Source organism: Strix uralensis, chromosome 2 (genome assembly GCF_047716275.1).
Source record: "Strix uralensis isolate ZFMK-TIS-50842 chromosome 2, bStrUra1, whole genome shotgun sequence".
Taxonomy (NCBI): Eukaryota; Metazoa; Chordata; class Aves; order Strigiformes; family Strigidae; genus Strix; species Strix uralensis.
In genome coordinates, this window is record NC_133973.1 from 45,210,647 (window position 1) to 45,236,219 (window position 25,573).

Genomic DNA, 25,573 nt, shown 5'->3' on the forward strand with positions numbered 1-25,573 from the left:
TAGCCAGGATACAGTGACAAGGTGCAATAAGGAGAACATATAGGGATGCTTCCTACTGATTTGCAGCTAAGCAACTTCTAGGTCAGAGATATTTAAAAGCTCATGTCTGAATGCTTAATGAAGTCTTGTAATTACTGGAATCCTCAACTTCCTTTAACAGCTAGTTACACAATTTAACTGAATGCTATGTGAAGTTGTCCTTCCTTTTGTTCATTTTGGTTTGCCTATATAAGGGAAACTTGGTGTCACCTTCTTTGTGAATTTTGAGAAAGTTAACAATCATTTCCTAGTCAACTTTTTGCATACCACTAATTTTACTCCTCAGTTGTCTCTTTTCCAGACTGACTAGTATGTTAAATCATACTGAGACGTATAGATATGTAGCTTTCATGGTCCTGTCATTCTTTTCTATTTTTACAATAAGTTGTTTGAAATGAGGTGATCAAAACTGTGCAGTTATTCAAGCACAATATAGCTTTATATAATGACTTTTGTACTGTGACAGGTATTTTCTTTTTTGTTCTTGATGTTCCAAATCATTCCAAATACCCACTTTGCTTCTTTGGCTGCTTTAAGTATTGAGCTATTTTTTAAAAACTGTCAGAGATATAAATACAAGTATATAATGTAACTGTTATAGTTATCTGTTATAACTAAAGTGAGAGTGCTAATAGGTAATGTAGATACCACTTGTATATCAATCTTAATATTTATTTTGTAATGTGCATTACTAATTTGGGATTAATTAAACATAATTTGCTTGGTTTTTCCTACAGATCCTCAATACTGTGCAATTCTTCAGTGACTCTTCTCTTTAATTTTCTCTACCATTAGTACTGTCATTCTCCCTTTTCTAGATAATTTTTAATGTATTGACCAACACAAATTGTAGCAGATACTGATGTGGCATTGCAAGCCTCCCACAGGACTTGATTTTCATCAAGTTGAAGTGTCACAAAAGGATGAACAAATAATTAAGTATGAATTTAGGGTATGCAAACACACTGAAGAAAAGTAAGACCATTTATTCCTACCCTTTGTTTCCTATTTTTATTCAATTGTTCACTTATTTATCTAAGGAGAGACCTTCTTTCTTGCCCCATTGGATCTCAATTTCATTAAGAGTATTTAATGAGGAAAGTTGTTGGAAGGAGCTGCTGGAAATCTACAGAGTTTTCTGTGTTACCCAGAATTGTCCTCTGCTCATGATTCCTGCCTCCTTTACAGAAATCTGATAGCTGTAGGAAGCATTTTTACTAATGCCTATGTATAGGCTTTTATTCTGTATTACAGTTTTTCTCAGGTTTGTATAGTACCAACAACACTGTATTTGTATCAGGTGTCCAGGATTTGAAGATAAAAAAATCAAAAGTATATTTGCAGATGCTGAGTTCCTATTTAATTACTTATCCATTTCTTAGTGACATTCTTTTTTTTTTTTTTTAACAGTAGAAAAACTTATTCTACTAGTACTTTGCTCCGTACTTCTACAGAGAAATTAGTTCTTCATCAAGTAAATAATTAAAATGCCCTTTCTTTGCTTTATTTTTAATTATTTCCCCTCCCCCTGAGGTAGGGATCATGTGAGCAAGTAATATAATTAATGCACAAAGATAACAAATTGTGAAAATTGTGAAATTAGAAGCCGTGCTTGTCATAGGTTTTTCTGCCTTCAAATTAACTTTCTTTTTACTCTACATTATGCTTTTTTAAATTGAAATAGAAATCAGTTTTATACTCTAAGTCTCAGGTTTTCTGCTAGACCTACTTACTGCCCAGTCACTTTATAGGGACTAAAAGATTCACTCCTCATATCAAGAAGCAGCAACACAGTAGAGTTGAAGAGCATCCATTCTGGAATGTGGATATGTTATGCTCAAGCCATTAAACCTCAGTTCTCACCCCACGCCCTCGACATTTTGTATATTGGAAAATATAAACACTCTCCCTTTCTTCAGTTGAGTCTGTGGACTCTTTTGTCACTGTCTCTGCTGCATCCAGTGCCCTGGGTGATACAAGATTTTTTTTCCTCCTGTGAAGACCAGGATTCTCTGCTGCTGGTATTTTCCCCAGAAGTTTTAAATTCTTTAAACAAGAAACTGCTGATTGATAACAGATTCTAAGTATTCTGAATCAGGTCTAAGACTTGTCTTCAGTGTTGATTTGGTTTCACATTTACTACTCACCCGTGCTTACTTTTCAGAAAAAGCTGCAGGATGTCTCCATGAAATTTCGCTTATTTCAGAAGCCAGCCAACTTTGAACAGCGCCTACAAGAATGCAAAAGAATTTTAGATGAAGTGAAATTGCAGGTGCCCAAGTTGGAGATGAAGAGTGTTGAGCAGGAAGTAGTACAATCACAGTTGGATCATTGCATGGTGAATATTTAAAGACATTCTCTATTTATTTCCTGCTTGTTCTGCATTTCAAACTTAATGTATTCTCAATTACAATGTCAATAGTTATTTGGGAGATATTAGAAAAGATTCTGAGAAAGATTTAAGAGCAAAGGTACACAATGAAAGTTATAGGAACCTTTTTAATTGAAGTTCCATGTTTTCAAGGAAAGGAGGATAGAGACGAGGGGTTGATCCTACTTGTCTTACTTCTCTTGTTTGCAAGTGAGGTTAGAAGGACATTGTACACTTAAAATTGTATTAAATTTCAAAGTTTCCCAGGATATAATAGCATGGTGAAATAGTTCTAACTGTCTTACAGTAACTTTTTCCTTTCTGTATGTTGTTCTCTTCTTCTGTCATAGTAAAGCCCTCGCAGAAGCATGGGATGCTAATTAAATGAGTGAAAAAAATTCAAAATATGGATTTATGTGGAGAAATCTAAATTTTACAGAATGTTGTCCTGAATTCTGGATGAGAAACAAAGTATCAGTTACTATGAAAGTGAAAAAAAATTAGAATATCAAAACATTCTCATGTCAGTGAACTTTCAAACAATGGTCATGCACTTTCACTATGTGAGAAGACCAGTCAGGATCCCTTTCTAATTCCCCCTTCCATCTTGCATATGAGTTTATCTCACTGGATTGGCTCTGTTTTCCACAATATGCTACGGTCATGGAATTCCGTGATATAACGAAAAGAAATGTTGCAGTGCACAAGTCTATTCTAGCCAGAAAACACAGAACATAAAGGAAAACCATGGATTACAGCCTCCATGAGACAGCATGCTGTGACTTTGTTACAGTTCAAGAGCAAAAGATGACCTAAATATGTCCTAATGAGGAAAAACTGTGTGTATCCCCTTAATATCCCTGTCATCCTGTACCACTTTACTGTTGAAGGGAAGTAAAGATGAACACCATGTGCTTGATGATAATAAAATGGAGATTTTAACAGCAAAAATCAGAACAATCAGATCCTTGTCTGTTTGTGATGCTGGGTTTTTTTTTCTGGGGCAATGGCATGCTTGAAGATGTGTTGTGTTTTTTTGTTTTTTCCTTCAAGCTCTTTCAGATCTAAATCTAAGAATTTAAATTAAAAAATAAGCATGGAAGTCATTGTTATTTCTTTATATCTTGGGTTTTCCTTAAATGCAATTACCTTAAATTCACATTCTTATCAGAATGACATGGTAATTACAAGCCCTGTACTGAATTAAAGTATCTTCACTCAGCAGCTAGCTTTTTCAGCTCTGTCTTATTCTGTTGAAAACTTACAGTCATTTTAGAGCATCTTTATCTACAAAGAATCTCATAATGTTTCTATTATAAAAATCTAGTCATAGTATCCAATCAGATGTTAGCCAATATACGTCATACAAGAGCTTCTTAGTTTGATGACAGGTTTTCATTGATGAAGAATATCATATTAGGCATCTAGAAAGCAGTTGGACTATATACATACTAACTTTAAGTAAATAAAACAATAACCATGCTAGGAATTGGCTCGGTAATTAACTTTAGATTATGGAGAAAATTTGCTTTTTTTTGTTGTTGTTGTCAGATCTGCTGAAAATAAAGTCTCGTCTTTACTGTCCAGGAGTACTAGATACAGATTTTACATTGCAGAAGATACTGCTACTAAAAGAAAAGCTGAAAAAATTACAGATTAAAAAAGTACAGTGTAATTTATTTTGCTGTTCTATCTAAGTATACAAGACAGTAAGTTTATTTTCCAACACACGATGCCAAAATGCTGGAACATAGAATTAAGATAGACATCTCAGCAATAAAGATTCTCAACAGCTTCATGTTTGCCATTCTTTATGTACCCGTGTGGTAATACACACTGTGTACCTCCATGGAGTTTTTTTCCACTGTGGAGCTTAGTGGAATTTCCAAGCCATGGTAGAATTTATTCTTAGATTAAAAAGAAAAGTAAATTCAACTTCTGCTCTACTTACGTGAATGTTAATTGGGTATTTATGTGGCTGTTAAATGGCTTGAGTTACAAGTCATACATTTAGATGATGATAGTGACTTTCTGCATATGGAAAAAAAGAACACTTTCATTTTTCTTAGTATCAGTCATTTGAAATATTAGGGAACTGTACTGTGTTTACATATTGCTTGCATGCCATCACTTGCTGAACAGCTCTTTATCCCTTATTTTTTGCTTAGTTATTGAAATAATGCAGAAAAACTCAGTGAATTATGTATTTTGGCTTAACCTCATTGCATTACTTTTTTATGTAGGTTTTTTAATTATTTCACTTTTTGAACAGTATTACACTTAGTAAATGTAGGGGAAATCCCCTATCCTACCAGTCTCTTGATTTAGTAGTATGAAAAATTGTCAGATATTTAAATTAGTTTAGTGGCTATTTGTAGTTTACATACATCCAACAAGCTGTATGAGTTGACAGAAGACATCTGTTGTTTTAAATACTGCATTATCTAAATCAGTTTGAAAAGAATTTTGTTGTATCTTAAAACAATTTAGGATGACCTGTACTTTCTTACCTATACATTTGTACCATTGATTTTGATGACAAGTCTTTGAAGCCAATATTAGTAAAGATAGGCTGTTCTGAATCTGTTAATTTGAATTCTGGTTAAAAACTGATAAATTTTTCCTATAAACCTTTTTTTTAATACATGCACACACTCAGGGTGAGTTTTCTCTATCCTTAGATCACATACCATGATACCTCTCAACTCCTTTAGCTTTCAAATGTGACTGTAAGGTGCTGAGTCATGCATGATGGTGTTTTTATACAGCAAATAATGCAAAGATTTCTAGCACTTCTCTGTAATATCTTCAATAGTTTTTTCTGGTTTACTTATTTTAATGGTGGTGTTTCATATTTCTATTTGATTAGAAATTATATAAAAGCCTGAGTGAGGTGAAGTCTGAAGTGGAAACAGTGATAAAAACGGGGAGGCAGATTGTTCAAAAGCAGCAGACAGAGAACCCAAAAGAACTGGATGAAAGGCTTACAGCTTTGAAATTGCAGTATAATGAATTGGGTGCAAAGGTAAGTGCTGTGTTTTTAATACAAATCTATGCCCTCTTTTTAACTGGCAAAGTGAAAATAATCTTGGTATGGTAAGTAAATGGGGTTTTTCATTGGTTCCTTTCAAGGCCCTCATATTTTCTAAAATGTGGGACAGAAAGTATGGAGGCAAACACAATCATCAGGATGGCTATTCAGTTACTCTGAGAAAAAATAACCTTTTAGAAAAATATAAAAATCCTTTATTACAATTTAAAATTATACTTTCATAATGTTTTAATTTTTTTTTTTTTTTTACTAGCTCATTGGTTTTTAGGGGTCAGAGGGTGATGTTTCATTTTCATGCCTCAAACAGTCACTTGTTTCAAAACATTTCAGGTCAGAAAAATACTTACATTTTGGTTGTGATTTTTTCATGTTTTACTTAAAGAGCTACTTCATAAAAGAGAGAATTCCACCTTTTCATTTCCTTCTGCCTTTGATTGTACAGATCTTTAAATATGTAATTTCCATTTGTCACTGTTTAGAAATCTGTTGACTGAAAATTCTTGCTACTTTCCTCAGGAGGCATTTGTGTAGCACTCTGCTTTGCACTCTGCTTTACTGCTTCTACACTCTTGACTACACATATGGTCTGTTATTGTCATAACCATTCCCTGGTTTAAATGTCCTGTACAACCCTGATTTACCTTTTCACTGTATCTTAATATATAAGCCACATAGAATATTGTTTAGTTATCAGTATGTGGAATAACTGTCCCATTGTTATACATCTCAGACACCAGTGGACACTTGTTTAGAATTTAGTGATTTGTCATCCTTCATTCCATAGGGGTTATCAAATTTCTTCATGTTGGGCAAAAGTAAATCATCATCCTTTTAGCTCTGTAATGAGGAATGTATTGCTATAGAATACAATTTTTTGGTTTTGTTTTTTTTTTTTTTAATCTGATATTTATACAATACTCAGTTTGACCACTTAGAGAATGTCAGCATATGATTAAGACTACATGAGTATTTTCCCACTATTCTTTCATACAATCTCAGCTTCACCTACAGAAAAAGACAAATAGTTCCCAAAATGTGGCAGACTTTTGCGTTCTGATGCCAATGATAAGTTATTTGTATATAATTAACCTTGTAGAATCAATCCCTATTAATTTCCTGAGCACTGTCATTCCTTGTGTAAAATTTCCATCAATACATCACCTGTTTCTTTATCAATTCATATACACTTAAATGCTGTTACACTTCCCAATAACAAAATGTTTTGTTTACTCAATTTTTCCTCAAAGTCAACTAAACATAGAGTAGGAAAGTCAGACTACTAACCTAAAGACTGTGATTGAAAAAAAAAAAAAAATCATGCATCAATCCTTAAAGACTTTTTATTCTGGGTCTGCATTATCTGTGGAGCGTGTTACCTGCTCCTGAAGTACCATGCTCTACAAGGACCTTTGAGCTCTGAAGAGGAGTTTGTGGCATTGTCCTCAAGAAGACTTCGCACAAATAATTCAATTAATAACTATCCTTCATTACTCTATTTACTTCCTCTTGCCCTCATTCAAACTATCCCCCGAACTTCTGAAAACTGTAGGATTAGAGTAAATTTCGTGCGGTAACTGGCTGAATGAAGAGTGTGAATGACAGATATAGCTGTCTGTTTATTTCTAAAATTTATACACTTCAAATATACAAAACGGGGCAGAATGAAAATTCTTTATCTGGTCAGATTATAGATTATTACTAGCTATGAAAATAAACCCATGGTAATACTGAGAGTCAGTATGTGGTTTAAACACATAATGATAATTAGACCCCACTGACTACAGTATGATAAAACAATAGGAGTTATGTTACTTTTGACAGATATAATACTCATTTGGGAACCTGAATTAAAACAGTGTTCTCGCTTGCTAGAAAATAAAGGTAGTAAGAGACATCAGTTTTTGAGTCTCAAGAAAACTGAAGAGTCTGCTTCATTAAGGTGTGGATCACCTTAATGTGCTATCATTTGAGATTAGATAATATATTTGGCTTCTCCATTATTTTAGAAAAGACTGTACATTTATTCCTACATTATGTTTCAAGTAACAGCAGACAGGTGCCATTGTTATAGGAAACCTTACTTAACTAACGAACGGATAAAAATATGCAGTTAGGAAGCCATTTAGTGATTTGAAGTGAGCCATATTGCAAATTAATGTGTCTCAAAAATCTGCAGTGCTGTGTTTAACTTTGTTATCCTAGATGTAATTTCTCATATTTATTTTTATGTACCATGGTAGTTAACAGTTTTAGAGAGAGTCACAAAAGCCCAGATACAGAACTACAAGAATCAGTTAGATATTATCAGCCCTAATTGACTGCATTGGGTCAGTCTTTATAAGCGAAAACTGATAATAGTTATAACTACTAGTAAGTCTCAGGACTGAAATGTATAATCTGAGGGAAAAATACATCCTCAGGCATAGACTCGTGTGATTTCATATGTACTGCTTCGAGAGGTACTCCCATATTTAAAATAATCCTTAAGCACATTTTTAAGCATATGGAATGGTTTAATGTAAACATGTTGAACAATGCTGAAGTGTTGTGCTCTCAAATTGACAGGAAAATTATTATAATTTCTCATAATTTCTGTACATACTCTGGTTACTGGGTATCATAACTTTAGACTCTGAGCCTAGCAAGTCTTCCCCTGAGGTGTAAGGTTTCTTTGTTTGTTAGTTTTTGGGGGTTTTTAGCATATATACATATGGATGTAAATACCTGTGAGTAGTCTTATTGCTTAGGTACTCTCAGACATTAAATCTCTTTGGTCTAGGAATGTGTTTTGTCTGTTCAGACCATCGAGTTTGTCCCCTAATTTTTAGCTAAATATGCTTTAAAAGTGTGAATGATAATTTTGAAACTTTAGCAGTGGCCTCAGTGTAAATAGATTTGAGATTAAATTGCAAGAAAATAAAATGTCATTTGAATATTGTGTAGCAGTTGCATTTATGATAAATATTCCATGCCTGTGCTTGCTTATGTATTCACTTGCCCATAATCTCTCTCTCTCTCTCTCTGACACAAGCACATACACATATGTACGTGCAAACAACTGTATTATGGCTTAGGTAGTTTGTTAGTTGTGAGTGGCTGTGAGGTAGGGTCTGTAGCATACCTGTGTCAAATCTCTCTATGGTAATTCATCAGAACAGGGCGCTGGACTCTAAAAGGAAGTGGCAGTAATAATGTTCTTGCTGCTCTCCTAGGGGCACTGCATGCAGTAGGGACTATTACTTACAAGGTAAGGTTTTTCCTCACAATCCCACCACTGCACAGGAACTGTAAGACTAACAGGCTGTAAAATATCTTCCGTTTGCTTTACATACCTGTTTATCTTATTTTACTTTCATTTCTTACATCCAAGAATTCTTGTGAGTAAAGTATTTAACATAGCTAAAATAGCTTTAAAATATAGAGAAAATTTACCGGGATAGTACGTTTGTTATCACTATATGATACAGAAGGCCTTTAGAGGGCACTGTTTCCTATTTTTCTTTAGAAATACATCTTTGCATTTGAAGTACAAACAGAAGCTGATTAATCCGTAACCTCTGCATGTATACAATGTATATGGAAATAGTGTAGTAATATTGATATTGTATACAGAATTTAGAGATGTATATAGCAATAGTCTTTCTGTTTGGGCATGCATTCATCTTACAGAATACGAGGTGTTTAGAGTTCTTACACAGTCAATCACACTTAGGGTAGTGCACTTTGCATTTTATTGCTGCTAAGTACCTGCAAATAGTTATTTACAATGACTAGTAATACTCATCAGAAGAGGTGAAAAACATGTGTGAATTCCTGGCTCCATGTGTGAATGGAGCTCTAAAAAGCTGAGTTTTATGGTCCTTCCCAGGGATTTACCTCTTGGCCTGACTGTAAATTCTGAGGTCTAATTTAATAAATTTGGCATCCAAGGAAGCACATAAAGCATATTCAGAGAAGAATAAATGTTCTGAGATTTTAGTGGCAAGCCTCTACAGAGTGATAATACACAATTGGGGGCACTTATTGCTTATTCCCTGGGCAAATCTGACCTGTTTACTCAGGGATAGCAAAAGCCATGTACCTAACCTCGTAATATCCTATTACATTTTAAAACCTCAAACTCTCCTTGGCAATAGAACTAGGAATCGATTTGATCACAGTGGCACTACCTGTACTCAGTGTCAAAGCCCAAAACAGTTTTAGTAGATACTGATACCAGTTTGGGACACCTGACACTACTGTAGACAATTTTTTTCTATTTAAAAACACTTAAATAAAAATCAGTGGCTACAATCTCATTTGATTACTAATTGACATGCAAGATAATTAGTAATTTCTTTTATAATATTAGTGACCATCAGAGTGCTTTTAATCTACCTTCTTTGATTGGACTTTTTTTAAACTTCAGCATAACATAATTTATTAATTTGTATTTTCTAGCTACTAGTTGCCTAATGTCTATTGCAGTGTAGATTCCCACCTGAGATGTCTTCATTTACTCTTCTGCCTTCTCTACTACATATGTGGAACCTTTTCTCTCTCTCCCTGAATATGCTCTCGGGCTTGCAAGGAAGATGGTATTTACCCTGTTTCTCCAGATTACAACAAAATGCAGTGTTAGACAGTCAAGACAACATAAATACTCAGCCTTCCTTCCAAGTACCATGTAATACGCTTAAAAGAAATTAACAAATAACACAGAGATTGTCCATAGTACTTCATGTCCAAAACATTCAGAAAATTGAAAACTTAAAGTTAACATTGCTGCCTTAGTTTGACATTGTTCAGTGACTTTTGTGTTTCGAGATTTTGGGGTTTCCTTGGCAGATAATTTTTTTCTTCTATGTAGTGTAGCTATATAGAAAAAACCTTGAAGATTCAATATCACTAAGTGGCCATCTGTATGGAAAAGATGCCATTTGAAGGGTTTTGACAGCTATTTTGTGTCTCAAGGAAAGCCTATTAATTCAACTGTTCCAAATTAATTTGCTATGCATGATTCCAAAATGGAGGAGGAGGTTTGCAGAGGTCTGCTGCTAGTTCAAACTCAATGTGTCTTTATGGACATATTTTTCTTGTAGGTGTTTGCGCTCTACAGATATTGAGAGACCTAAGGCAAGACATAACTGTATTAAAAGTGCAACTTGGCTTGTGAAATTGCAAGCTAAGCTTTTATAGAAAAGTGACATATAGAAAATGGTATATAAAAATCATTAAACCTGTTTGACTGAAGAGTTAAGAAAAACATGTTTTCTTTCTGCAGGTGACAGAAAAAAAGCAAGAGTTAGAGAAATGCTTGAAATTGTCCCGGAAGCTACGAAAAGAAATTAATGCTATGACAGAATGGCTTGCAGCGACAGATGCAGAATTGACAAAGAGATCAGCTGTGCAGGGGATGCCTAGCAATTTGGATGCTGAAGTTGCCTGGGGCAAGGTAACGATGTAACACACACTGTACCTTTATATATCTCAGTTTATGCATATTACAGAAAGATAGATTTCTTTCTTGTTAAAGAAAGGAAATAAATTCAACTCTGGTGTTTTAATTAGGAGCTTTGTAACTGTTATGGCATTATCTCACCCTAACATTAATGATCAGAAAAGTTTAAACCATCTTGTCTCTGCATATATCAGTAGCACAATTCAATTTCAATTGCAGTCATTTTCACTGAGGTGAATTTAAAGTTAGAATTCCATTTTTCAGAGTATAATAAATTATCCATCCAGTATCCATGTAAATAGAGATCCTTGTAAATAGAGATCCCTTTTTCTCTCATCCCATTCTACTCATGATTAGAAAAGTATTAAACAGTAAGAGATCTCCAGGGGATGAAAGATAGGAACAGAACACTATAAATTCCACATGTTCAGATAGCAGCCAGGAGGTGGGATATTTGTTTTCTTAACCTTTCTGGTTTGTAGTCCATTTGTTTTCATTCTTACTTCCATGAGACTTCACCTTGAACTCTTATTTTGGGTTAAAACTCAAAGCCTAAAATGAAACTTTCCTCAAAATTACTATATGTGCCACAGTTTAGATAAACATCTTACAGAATCACTGAGGACTGCAAGAGTTCTACATCAAACTGCATAACTCTGCATGTTGTTAAGATTTAGCACAGTATCACTGAACACTAGATAGTCTAGTTTATATTCTGCATATGTAATAAAAATCCAATCTAACTCAGAACATAAGCAAACCAAGTCATCATGTACATACATACCAAAATCTGTGCTTTAGAGGAAACTATGCCAAGATTATCCAAAGCTTCAGAATTTCAAATAATTATCTGCAGCCAGCAGCATTTTGGATAAGTGTTCAAAACAAAACAACAAAAAAATCCCATAAACGCTATTGGGGTTTTGTGTAAAAATTTACCACTTCTGCTTTGTTTAATAGGAAGAACCCTTTAAACATTTTACCAGTTTCACCATGCATTATAGAAACAGTCATGAATAATACACAGGCAACCTTACTAATTTTTTTAAAGGCTGTGAAAATTAAAGGCACTGGAGTAAAATTTGGTTCGTTTTTGTTTGTTTGTTTGGTTGGTTGGTTTTTGTCTTTAACTGCCCCTTTCAAGCTTCTGAGCTTAATGAAATGTCTTTAATCTTGAAATGCACTGATCATTTACAAACTGATAACAATAAAAATAAAATATACAAGTCTTTTGTTAGGTTTGGAATTGGGTTTTTTTTTTGTTCATCAGTCTCTAAAAATGACAATATTTTAAAAGTAGTATCCAAGAACATATAAAGATAACTGTTGCTATTATTATCTTACAATTACTGCTTTGACTATTGCTCCTTTGACTTCCAAATGAAAACTTTGATCCCTAAAAAACCCATTGCTGCTTGATGTTCTCTCATTTTCACTTGCTGCTTTTCATAAAGTCTGTGCAGTTTCTCTCATTACTTTTCACTGATATTATCATCTGAACACCCATAATAAAGTAAAAGTATCAGATTTTTAAGAGATGGGTTAGACAATCATATGGTTTTAATGCCCCCAGACTAACCTGCCAGTTACTCAGTCCATTCACCTAGGCATGAAAATAAGAATTATCTTTGGTGGTGTTAAACTACACAGTACAGTTCTACTGAAACAGAAGTGTACACCATGTGTTCCTGCATGCATGTTCAGGAAAGTTAATCCAGGTGTATATAGCTTTACAGCAGTTTAAATAGAAAGATTTGTCCCTAATACCATTTAATTGTTAGATATGAACCTTAATGCTTCAGAAGTCGCATAATTAGAACCTAAAGCCTAATGATCAGTGCAGTTACGCAGTGGGAAGTCCTTGTTATGTCTTACACTCGCTACAACAAGTACAACATATTTTTATCTTATGACAATCAGAAAAGGTAGCAAGAGCTAATTAAAATAAGAAATATTAACATGAAAAATATATTAAATGGAAACCACTCCACCCACTAATCTTAAAGAACGCCATTGAATAATGTGAATTCTCACAAGGAATTGATATTTCATAAAGAGTTGCAGGAAAAACTGGTAAAAAGCATATTTTGGCTTCAAATCCTGCCCAAAGACTTCACTGCAGTCTAACCTCATATAATACCTCAGCTCTTCTCCTTCAGTCAGTTAATCACTACAATAAGAATAAACAAACACCTTTGGATGAAAGCAGCTGCTTCTTATTGAATTATGTATGTACTGAGTGAGTTGCTTTCAGAATTCCTTTATTAAGATTTTCTTTAGGAATATAAACCACTATTCACATAAATATGAGCAGACCTTTAATTTTGAGCAATCTAACAGATAGCATAGGTGGAAGATTCTAGCCTTCCAAATGTAAGTATTTTCAGAAATTATGTGAAGTGAGTATACTTTTTCCTAAAGATTCTGCTCCCACTAAGAGGCAGGAATTGCTGCATGTTATCCTGGACACTTTAGAATTCTTGTGAGGACTTCATAAATAAGCACGATACTGATACTCCTATGTGGATTTCAATGAGGCGTCATACAAAATTGTGCATCAATAATTCAGTCCCCAGAACCATGGCCTCACAGTATCTGATTAACGTCGCAGCTTTGGGCTTTGGTCTTCCCAGGTAAGTAGGCTGCTGAAGAAAGTAACCAATCTAATGAACTGCACTGGGAGATGAATTAAGCCCAGCAGATTCCCATTGCGAGGAAAGTCTGCAGAAAAAACAAGATGGGAAATGGGGGGGGAGAGAAGAGAACTCAATAGTGTGAATGAACTGAAAATTGGATGTGTGCTGCTGTCGATATAACTAAGCAGAGAGCTCATAATCTTTTCCCTTTACAGCACAAGGAAGCAGTTATATTTATTACTGCACTTATTTCTAATTCATTTTCAGTACCCAAGACTTCTTAAAAGTGAAAAGAACTCAGAGGGTTTCAAAGATAATTATAGAGGTTAGAATAAAAAAATCATACATGCGAACATTGTCTTCCAGGTATAACACGTAGAAATAAAAAGGAATGTCCATCTTGAATAGGAAATGATGGGACATGAAGGGAAGTGTGTTATTTATTTGTTCATGTCTAGAATTTTTCTAAGGATGGAACAAAGACTTGGCTGAGTTATGTGAAATGAGATGGGCAATATACTGAAGACTGTAAATCCTGCCTTTTTACTCAGTAGAGACAAGCTAAATCTTTCCATTTGAATTCAGTTCTGTTATAATAGATAAGAAAAATGACATGCAGGTGGAAAGATAGTAATTAAATATTGTATATTAGAAATCCATTTATAATTAGAAGTCTGATTTAGTGAACATATTTATCACTGAAGACATTAACCATTGTGGGGTTTATTTGTCTTTTAATCAGGAACTGGCCTGATAAGAATTAGATGGCCAGGAAACCATGTTCTCAAAAAGGAAATGGCAGATGGTATTACTTGAAAAGTTCTGTATCACTCCCTACTATCACCAGTATGAGTCTGCCAGTGCTTTAATGTTACATTTTAGCACAGCATATAATAGCAGTGAGTATAAAGTTGACTTGAAGTGCTTAGAATTACATTAGCTAACACATTTAGCAACATATTTCCTGTCAGTAAAATCAGTAAAAGAAAATTATTTGAAAATTGTGTCAACTGATTCATACATAGTCAGTGGCCAGAATGCAATAAAAATAAAAGATGTGCTGTGAATAAACAAATAAATATGTATAATCAGCCACTGAGGAGGCCATAATGTCAACTTCTGATTAATTCTGTAATCCCACCCGTGAGAGTTGAGCCACCTAACTAATTTCTTTTAGAGAGGTTCAAATTGCAAGGATTACTTCTGAGTAATCCACATCATACAGGCAGTGTGGGGACACATTGAACTTCTTTTCAATCATTTGTTGGTGTTGAATTTTTTTAAATCTACATATGTTAATGACCAGCACAATTAAAATATTATCCTCTACATTTAGTCACAATTCTGGTTTGTTTGAAAAAACATCAGTGGTTCAACTTCGTATTTTATCATTATAAATTATAGCTCAGAAACCCTCTACACCACATCCTCAGAAAAAGCTATTCCAATGTAGCCTCTGTTTTCAAACATAATTTATTCCTAGTTAGTATTTGCTAATGTGAAAGAGGTTATGATTTTCACTCCCTTATGAAACATCAAATGAAAAAAACTAAAACAAAACCAGTGGTATTTATTAGTAAACTGAAAGATAAAGAGTATGCCACAGTACAGTGGTATCAGAGAGAGAGCTGTGAACCCCACTCAAAAGTGTACACTGCTGCACAAGGAACTGCAGTTATTTATGCTAACATGATTCATCCTCTCATTTTAGAGATCCATATGTAAAATAGTTAAAATACTATTGTATGCAACTACAAACCTCTTATGAAGTCTCAGTAAAGCTTGTCCCCATGCCTTTCAACACTGCAGAGCAATCTGGCTTCTGCCGGGGTTTCAAGCCATCCAAAGTTGTTTTTCTTAAATAAAACTTTTATCTTACACTACAGATTTCCTGAGGTATTGATGGTAGGGACTGGTATAAGGGAAGCTCAGCTGGTATGATCTCTCTCTCCCTCTCTTCCTTCTGGTCTTACCAGCATGGGGATTAGAAACTGGTCACCCGAAGCATGCTCTGTATGCAGAATTTTAACAAAGAAGGATCTGTCTGACTGCTTTCATTTCCTGGGTGCTGGGAACCTCGATGCCATTTCTCTTGGAAGTGTTCAGGTCCTGGGTGTTTAGCAGTGATGTGATTCCCCAGTTTTGATTAAGGCACACTACCAGCATTTTTCTGAGAAACTCAAGTGAGAAAAGAATAATGGTTCCTTTAAAAGCTAAGAAAAGATTTAATTAAGTGAAATACAAATTAATTTTTTGGGTCAAGACTTTCTGATGGGGTACCCTGTACCAAATAGCCAGAACTGGTACTTCAGAAGAGTGGAAGTACAAGAGTTTCTTCCAAAGAGACATTTCCGAATTCTGTCTAACATAAATTTGAACAGCAACTTAAGTGGAGAGGTTGCCATCATCTTTAACTCCTGTATCTGCTAGTAGATGTGATCCTACATGGAGGCATATGTAAAGAAGAGCTGACTGTATATATGTAATATAATCTGTAGAATTTGTATACACATTTTAATGGAGCTCTTTCCTGAAAGTATTTATGGAACCTTCGTCTTCCAGCAGGTAATACACACTTGAATAAACTTTTGTTTTATAAATATATGAGTCCTAAGGAGGAGGAAAAAAAAAAGTTAGTGTAATAACTTCACTATAATGACAAATAGCAGAGTGAATGCAATCACTGTTGAACATTGCTTGCAAATTTTCACAGCTGCAACTGAATTCTGGGTGTTATGATGCTTAGTTCAACCTTTTATTTATATATTTCTGTTCCCCCAAAATGCATGTGAAATTACATCAAAAAATTAGCTTATTTTCAACTTCTAACATGTATATGTATTTTATTTATGTCACATGGGTTCATCCTGATAAACACACAAAATCAAAAATTGCCTAGTCCTTCTGGGAAGAATTTCACTACTTTATCTGTTAATGTTTCATATTGTATTCATTGTGAGATTCTGGGGTTTGTTTTTTTAAGGCATCAGATGTTTTAAATGTCATTCTGAAATTACAGAGCTAACACTTTTGATTCTGTAGTAAAAATTAAAATTCTACATCTTTCTTTCAAGTAAACTGCACATCTGAAATGCAATCTGATGTTAGGGCAACCAGAAGGGAGTTTAAATCCAGCAGGGTTGAGTTTTTTCCCTTAATTTTGAAATATGCTCTTCTATTTCTCAAGAACATACAAGGAAAGGTGATGAGTGAAGACCAATCCACTGAATATTGGAACTTGCTCTTCAAAAATTAGCAGACTTTGAAAGCCACTCCCTGAGTTTTAATGAAATAATCCTAGTTATATCTTTTTATTACAGAAAATTTACCAGTGCTATCTTGTTATATTCCAATGGATGAAGTATATGGAGACTCTCACTGTTAAGTAATACTGAAAAGAGAAAGGGAATTCTGAAGAATATAATGAAGAAATGTCAAATTAAAAAACCAAACATGTTATTGAAGAACTGAAAAAGAGTTGTTAGTTTACCTAATGCACATTAGATCATACAGAAGAGGTCCTAGCTGATAATGCAGCGTGGAATCCTGCTGTCTTTACAGGCCCTGCTAGTTTTTCAACTGTATTCAGTGGGTTCAGGATTTTATACCTAAGAACTTTGAATAATTGAGATTTGAAGTATTGTGGAAGATGGCTTTTTCACTTTGATGTTGTGTTAAAGGCCTAAATGTTTTTTTTTAAGAAGGTGGGGAGAAGTGTGATTGTTTACTCATGTCACGGGTTATTTATGGCCCTTACTTGCTAATACACAGGAGTGTTAGTATTCATACTGTCCAGAGGTGCACCTAGTAGTCTTTGGTTTACATTATTTCTTTACTTTGAAAGGAGCAACTCCTGGGAACAGGCAAAGCACTGTTAAACTTTTTGTTACATATTGGGAAATATACATCCAGCTTTTGGGTAGCAGTTTTATTTAATATTTAATTATCTGATCCGTCTGTTTACATTTCTAGTTGGGATTAATATTTATATATATAGCCCAAAACTGGTCTGAGTTTTCATACATGGAAAATGCAAAGGGAACCACAATCCATAGTAAATATACCTCAGCGATTATTTTCCAAATGGAAGTAAATTTCTCAGAAAAGGTAATAAAGCTGGTCAAAATTTTTCATCCTGAGTTGGAGGTAGATTATGTTATTTGTTTTATTCTTTTTTATTATGACATTTTATACCTGCTGTGAAACAGTTAAAATTATAGTAGAAGAGCACATGTTTTTCCTTTAATCTGACAAGGACCTGTTGAAATTTGAAACTCCGTTTCAAATTTCATAATTCTGTAGTTTATAGTTAATAATTTGTGTTAATCATGTCTTGGTTCTATTACGTATCGTCTGTATTTGAGAAAATTGGTAGAATGTAGAAAATTTCTCATACTTACATGAAATGCAAGTGTAAAACCTTTTCTGTGAAATTACATTACAAAACTAGATCATTAATTCTGTTAAGCATAGGAAGCAAGCTTCTGCTTCAGGCATAACATATGCCAAGTAAGATGGAGGTACTATTAAGATTGTATTGTACCAGAAAGAATAATTTCTATACTGTCTTTAATGCAAACTGAAAATTCTACTTTCCTAACAACACATTATCAACAAAATCATACTGATGTGTGTCCGTGAGAGGTGTGATAGCATGAAGGTGATAAAGGTGTAGTTCTAGTGCAGTAACAGTGTTGATCCCAAGACGGAAGAATTGTTATTGTGGTTTGTTTAGAAGTGGTTCTTCTTTTAGTGCATTCAAGTTATCTGTGAGAAATCAGTGTCTCTGGAGACTAGTGATTCTTACTTTTCTCCTAACTTACTTCTGTTTGTGTTCATTTTGGACCATTTCTAGTTGGAGCCTTATTTTATAAGCAGAGATGATATATGCCTGGATCATTGCTATCAGGTGCCAAAGAGCTCAGATAAATTTCTCTGATAAAACTGGTTATATGTGATATTAGGTGTAAGAATTTTGTGTCTCTCCTCGAGTGTTCAGCAAGATTGTTATACTCTGCATTGTGTCAGTTCAGTATTTAGTATTGAATTCCTGCTTTTTTACATGTTGTCTAAATATGTTGGGATTTGCTCCTTTTGTTAGACTTCTTGCATGTTGCAACAAATATTAAGACATGAATAATGAGTAAATTATGTGACCTTACATATCATTAAAATCTGTCTATATAAGGTAAGGTAATAGTGGAGGAGATGCTGGAAATCTGATCTTGTAACACTGCATATGTATTTTAGTCATTCAAGCTTAGAGGTACTACGGACAATAGCTTATTTTAGTTCACAGAGTGAAATCCCAAGTGAATGTAATAAAAAGATGCATTTCTACAGTTAGGAAACAAAAGATCTAACAGGAGAGAACATAGTTTCTGCTGAAAAAGGTTGCATTGAAAAACATGAATGGAATGTTATATTTCACTAGAGTATTTTCAGTGGAGTTCTCTAAGTCTTAAGATGTCATCATGATGCTTTATTATTGTCCCATCTATTATGTAAGCTTTATGTGCCATTTGATAACTATGTCATTTTATTATATGCAAAGTAACTTTAAACTTCTCAATATAAATATTGTAAAATGTAGATTCTTGTTTAATAGTTAAGTTTTAAAACTGTATTTTGAACACTGGAATGAGAGATAATTCACACTTTTAAAAATGAAACTATTACCAAAAAAGATTATGAGCACATGAAGAACATTTACAATTTTATCAGAACTAAAGAGGAACAATTTGCTTTTCACTTACTGCTCTTCACAGAATGCTTTCCCTTCCTGTAGAAAAACAAAAGTGTATGTTCTGGTATGAACTTACTGGCTGTTTTAATGTTTTCATGTTCTTAGGGTGGAGAATTTTTAATTTCCTGAACTTTTATTTTTTATTTTGCACATGTAGGCAACACGGAAGGAGATTGAGAAACGCCAGGTCCATCTTAAGAGCATCAGTGATTTAGGAGAGAATTTGAAGACAGTGCTGAAAGGAAAGGAAAGGCTAGTCGAGGATAAACTCAGCCTCCTGAACAGTAATTGGATAGCAGTAACTTCACGCGCTGAGGAATGGTTCAATCTGTTACTGGTAAGGAAAATGCATTTGTTCACACAGAGGAAATGTCGGTGCTCAGCTGTAGGTGCTCAGCCTCATAGGAGTGTTTTTTCTGGTGCCTTGGACTACACTTATTGAATACAAAGGTACACAGGCAATCAGATTGATTGTTGTTTAGTACATTGTGTATATTTTAAGAATCTGACTGCTTACAGAGTGATGGCTCTGTGGACTACTGATTGTTAGCGCTTCCTGCTCCTGTCTGGCTCAGTAGTTCCTGGACTGTTTTGGTTTGGGGTTTTTTTCTGCAATGGATGAAATGCAGTTTCTCCCCAAGGGGCTAGACTACTTGAATATGAATCAAGTGAAAGCAATAGTCAAATAAGTGAAGTAAGTATTGGTATTTATGCAAACAACCTCAGCTGCTTTTGGCTACATTGGCATTTATGTTTGGAATAGTACAGTTGGGAAGTAAGTCCTCACTTGCATGTTGGTTTGGTCCATGGGGTAGCTTTGGTGTGTGATTCATTTCAGAGGCAACTAAATCAATTCTGCTCAGGGTGTGCACCTGATGTGCTTAAGGGCTACGATTTGGTCTTTCAGAACTGCATGATCCTCCTTTGGATAGTTTTATAGTGCATGTTTTCATAGGGATAATTACTTAAGGGGACCAGATTAAGCCTACTCAAAAGTAAAATCCCTACTACACATTTAATACCGATTCAGGAGCTTCAGCCCCAGCTGCTTTGAACTGCTGATAGTCACGTAACTATATTCTCCCTTAAAATTCATTCTGTCATGAAGAGATGATGACTTGAACCCTTAAACACAGAAGGGTCTTAACCATTGGGCTGCCAAAATGCTTTGGGAAATCTTGTATGCAGTTTCTGTTGCTGAGAGCATGGGAATGCAGTTTCAACCCAGAGAAACTGAAGTGGTTCTCAGGGGTGTGTTAGCCTTTATCATGACTTTTCAGAGCTTGGTGTGTTAGAGCTCCACTAGAGCCTATGAATGCTTCTGCGACAAATATACAGCATCACTACGGGACTACTTCAGCTGTATGCAGTATACAAGTGAAAGCATCTGGTTGTGTCTATTCTATCTGGAAAACTTAAGCATTTCATTCAGTATGATGCAGGTGCTCAACTTCAATGTGGAACTGATTGTAAGAAACTTATAATGGACTTTATAGGCTGGTATAGTTATGTATTCCTTTACTTTCTATCTTTCTCTGTTTTTGTTGATATTTACTAGAACCTATAATAAAAAAAGGTATAAGAGAGGGAGTTGGTCTTTTAGTGATTTTAGAAGGGTATAAAATAAAGGTTCATACATGTGAGGGCCAAAAGGACTAGTAAAATCTTTATTCTCAGGTGTGTGGTACACATATGTATTGTGTGGATACGCATAGGCCTCATTCTAGTGAGCTCACCAAAAAAGACAAACTGTTTTTAACTTAAGGAGAGAAAAATGATTTATCAGAATATCAACTAGAATAGCTTTTTAAAAAGCAGAGTCTCAAAGCAGAGAAGTTAGATGAAATGTAAAGAAGAGTTTTAGATACAAAGCTCCCATTCTTGATTGTGACTTTGCAAGTGCATTGTCGTTACCGTCTGAGTTTCAATCAACTTAGTGGCTTTCTAAAATGAGTTCTGTACCTGGTTCTTGGGAAACTCATCTTTCCACCTCCGGTAGGTCCGGCTGTCAGCTTCCTGGTCCTCTCAGCAGCCTGGCTGAGCTGTAGACACCTGCTGTGACTTTATCACCCTCCTGTCTGTCACTTTGGAAGCTTCTCTCTCTCCTAGAATGTCTTTTTAAAGAAACTTAACATATAAAGTGAGAGCAAACAAACAGCAAATATTATCCTTCACAAAACAAGCAGTTACTGTGTAAAATAAGCAAGTTTAATTTCATAATGTATGCATGTTTGCCACAATTGGCATAATTATGGCTATTATTTCAGTACTGATTACTTTTTGGTATGCAGTATTTACCTTTTCCACATACAGGAATATCAAAAGCACATGGAGGCTTTTGATCAGAATGTAGCTAATGTCACAACTTGGATGTATCGTGCTGAAATACTGTTGGATGAATCTGATAAACAAAAACCCCTGCAAAAAGAGGAAATTCTTAAGGTAAAAAAATGCAATTTTCTAGACAGCATTAATTGTATTCTAAAAAGGACTGTGTCAAAACTAGCATATATTGAAAGGTATCACAAACTGATTAACATTCTTTTTTCTGTGATAAATCTACGCTCTGGCAGCTTGAGATTACTTAATAAATTTGCACTGCATTACAAAAGTTAAATCCCTGCAGAAATAAAACCAGATATGTTGTTATAAATCTTGGGGACTTCCTGGTGAGTAGAACAGTAGCTTATTAAACCTGTGTTTGCTGAAAAATGCTCCTTAAACACATCTGGTTGAACAAAATTCTTTTTTTTCCCTGTCTTCTTCATTTTTAATTGCTTTTCTGTTTTTCTGTGATACTTTTCTGATATCTATGGTATCTGCATTTGATATCTCTGTCATATTATTGTTTTAATTCTATAAACACTGTTTGCATTTATGCCAGACCAACACCACAGGCAAGAATATTGTATGGTGAACTAGCTGTATAATAATGGGTTAGTGTATTGATCGGAAGGTTTTATTTGGCCCATTGCATCATTTGACCAACTGATGAAAAATTAACTTGCAAGATAGATGTGAATTTTAAAGTATCTCATTTAAAATACCTTCTTTGTTAAGATTAAACAACTTCAGATTATTATCTATATGGATTTTTTTTCTTCAGAAATCAGTGTGAAGTTTTACTTTGTATTGAACTCCATGGTCAGTGCATATTATCTGAGGAACAGTTTGCAAATCAAAATCAGAACTGTATTGCTGACACTAACGTAATGATACCATTTACTAAAGTAAGACTACAAATTCCAAGGCAGAGCATAAATCAATGCGTCATTGATCTTCACAGAATTACAGGACAGACTTTTGTAGTTGAATGAACAATTAAGCTACCATCAGGTACAAAGTACAATTATCTTTGCTATCAATACAGATATATATATTTGTATTATACAAAGGTATTTCATACAGACAGTGAAATGTAATTCTTAATGCCCAACTGTGTTTATGATTCCTGAATGCCTGGCTATCTTTTTTGGCCTTTGCCCATACTGGGATCTACTGTTAAGATTACTATTGCAGAGGAAGAAGGTATTTGCCCTCATTTTTTGGTAATTTTTGATAGATTTATAGAAAAAATTCCCAGTGGTTTTCATCTGGTCATTTTTCCCTGCCTCAACTAAAGGCATGAACAGTAATGAAAGCACAACTATACATCCAGATACATAATATTTGAATTAGCAGCACTTTCTAGCTTTAGGAACATAAAATAATTTAGCGTATCCTGAAATATGCTGAGGATTGTAGTATTGCAGATAAGAACCTGCCTAGAAATAATGTTCACCATTAATTTCCTCTAGGAGATATTAAAACAGACATGTAGATACATTCCTGCTATAAATTTGAGAGATATGAGTAGGAATGTTATCTAATGTGTTTCTACTGGATTTACACACTCATGTATAATTATCTGAATTTGCTTTGTGGTTTTGCTCCCTATTCCTTTGCACACTTTCTCTCTCTCTCTCTCTCTCTCTTTCTCTTTGCATTTATTACTAACTTCAAGCCCTGTCTCTTGCTCACGGACTGTAGCGCTTAAAGGCTGAGCTGAATGATATGCATCCAAAGGTGGACTCTGTGCGTGACCAGGCAGTAGACTTGATGACAAACCATGGAGATCACTGCAGGAAAGTAGTAGAGCCTAAACTGTCAGAGCTCAACCAGCGATTTGCGACTATATCACAAAGAATTAAGAGTGGAAAGGTAGGAGGACTTGCTTCCATATGGAGATGCATACAAAATGGTATTTATATAAGGTGCACAATTACAACTACATAGCGGGCTGCAGTTTCCCCAAAAACTAAGCTTTTAAAGGAAAAAAATGTAGACCCTAAGAATATTTTCTTTTAAAGTGTGAAGGTTTGGGTTTTTTGGCATTAAGGTCTTTTTTCACTGTTTCACAACTAGAAATATTCACTGACTTTATACGAATATAACGATTACTTCATTAACTTATAAAGAATGAACTACATCTGGGAATTAATAAGATTCTTAATCTTCTCAAAGTATGAGTAGCCCTTTTTTTAATATAGATTGGCTTTTGAGGGCTAATTTTTCATTAAATGCACTCAGCCTTTCCCTATGAGGCTGTTGCTCACCAAGGGTTGAGATAGAGATATATAGATAGATTATATCAATTATACTTCAGCTACTCATCTGTACAACTAGTTTGACTGCTGAATCTGAATTCAGTATGGATTAGGTAATTTTTAGCCAAGTTGTGACTTCTGAATTGGAATGAGGAAGGACATAAGCTACCTACTTTCTCCATTGTATTTGCTGTCTTTATTGTGGAGAGCTATTCAGCAAATTAAGCAGGTAGCCATGCAAGTTGGTATACAGGATAATGGGAATGCATGGATCTTGATCTTAACTATTTTTGCTGGCTACTGTAATAGCACTGGAAATGAATGTACAGAGGATCAGTGGCAGAGCAGGAAATAAGCTTTGTAAAAAGCATAAGCAAATAGATATGGTTTTCATGAGTTGTTTCAGGTTTACTCAGGGCTCAATACCCTGTGTAACCAGCACATTCTTTGTGGATATTTGAGTTTATTTAGGTTTCTTTTCTGGAACAGAAAATAATATGTCCTATGAATAAAAGTACCCTTTTTGGTTGTTTTGTTTTGTTTTGTTTTGTTTCCCTACTGGCCATCAGTAGTACTTCAGCCGTTCTGGTGTCCTTCTCACTTCTTACATAAGGACAAACTATAGACAGAGAACATCTTGGAACAAAGCCCAAACTGTGTTGCATGATATTTTGTATTCTAAACATCAGCTATCTGCAGTCTGTATTTCCTCCTCAGTTTTACCTTGCACTTCCACATACAGGGCTGATGCAGCCTTTGATAGAGTTGTGTGAAATTGTTGCTTGTCTTGGGGAAAAATGGGACTGCCTGTAGATGGTTTATCATGGGTTAACTGTTTGCATTGCACGTTGTGGGCTCACTCAAAGAAGGGGAAAAAAATGCTTGTCAAGATGAAATGTCTTCAGAACACAGCCTGCAAACGTCTTCCACCTGGCAACCTTCTCTCTCAAGTGTTCTCCCATTTATGATTGTATGGGCAACATGAGGTAGAATAGCAGCATCTCACTAAGCTTTATACACTATGTACCTAGCAAGATAAAAGGAATTACTACAGCACATAATTTTAATGGTAAATTAGAATTTAGGGGACCTTTTCCAGGAACTTGGGGAATGGGAAGCTAGAGTATGATTCACAAAGGATATCTCTAGTAGTGCATAAGGTAGTGCATAAGATAGAGAGGCAAAAGCTTATCTGAATTCTGCATTTGGATAAAGCACTAAATTGCTAGGTGCCTTGCTTTGTCCATCTATATAGTCATGATTGTTCATTGTCCATCCCTTAGTCATGATTTCAGCTTCATGAACTGAAAAATAATTGATCTTATGGAGTGATATTATGCTTCCTAAGTGTCTTGGGTGTTTTTCATCCTGAGGTAAAATTATTCACTCGGTGAATAACAGATTTTAAAATCAATTCAAGAGGTTAGTAAGCTCTCATACTATTTTCAATCAATTCTCATCTGTTTTCAAATTAGATATATTTTTTCAAATACTAACAGTTATCAGTACAACAGTGATGTAAATAAGAAATGACCTGTGAAGTCGGTAAACGCTAGTACATAATTGTTGTGTTCTGAATTAACAAAATTATCACAGTGTACTAAGATGAGACTTGACATTTTCAAGGGGTCTTTTAACCTCATTCAATTAATGGAGTTTCATTTAGTACTTTTCTTCTGTTTTCCTTTTTGGTTTTGTTTTTT

At 34.7% G+C, this 25,573-nt stretch overlaps 1 protein-coding gene across 10 annotated transcripts in view; it reads left to right on the plus strand.

The window, feature by feature from the left end:
• Positions 1-25,573, plus strand: part of DMD (dystrophin) — a 1,145,544-nt gene that overhangs the window by 431,436 nt on the left and 688,535 nt on the right. For 7 of the 10 annotated variants that reach the window (XM_074858566.1, XM_074858564.1, XM_074858568.1 and 4 more), the window contains 6 exons: positions 2,204-2,377; positions 5,280-5,435; positions 10,726-10,896; positions 19,442-19,621; positions 21,598-21,726; positions 23,314-23,484. In XM_074858566.1, coding sequence (XP_074714667.1) covers positions 2,204-2,377; positions 5,280-5,435; positions 10,726-10,896; positions 19,442-19,621; positions 21,598-21,726; positions 23,314-23,484 — 981 coding nt within the window. Of the gene's footprint in view, positions 1-2,203; positions 2,378-5,279; positions 5,436-10,725; positions 10,897-19,441; positions 19,622-21,597; positions 21,727-23,287; positions 23,485-25,573 lie in introns of those variants that run through there. The other 3 variants (XM_074858571.1, XM_074858572.1, XM_074858574.1) reach the window with 3 other exon arrangements.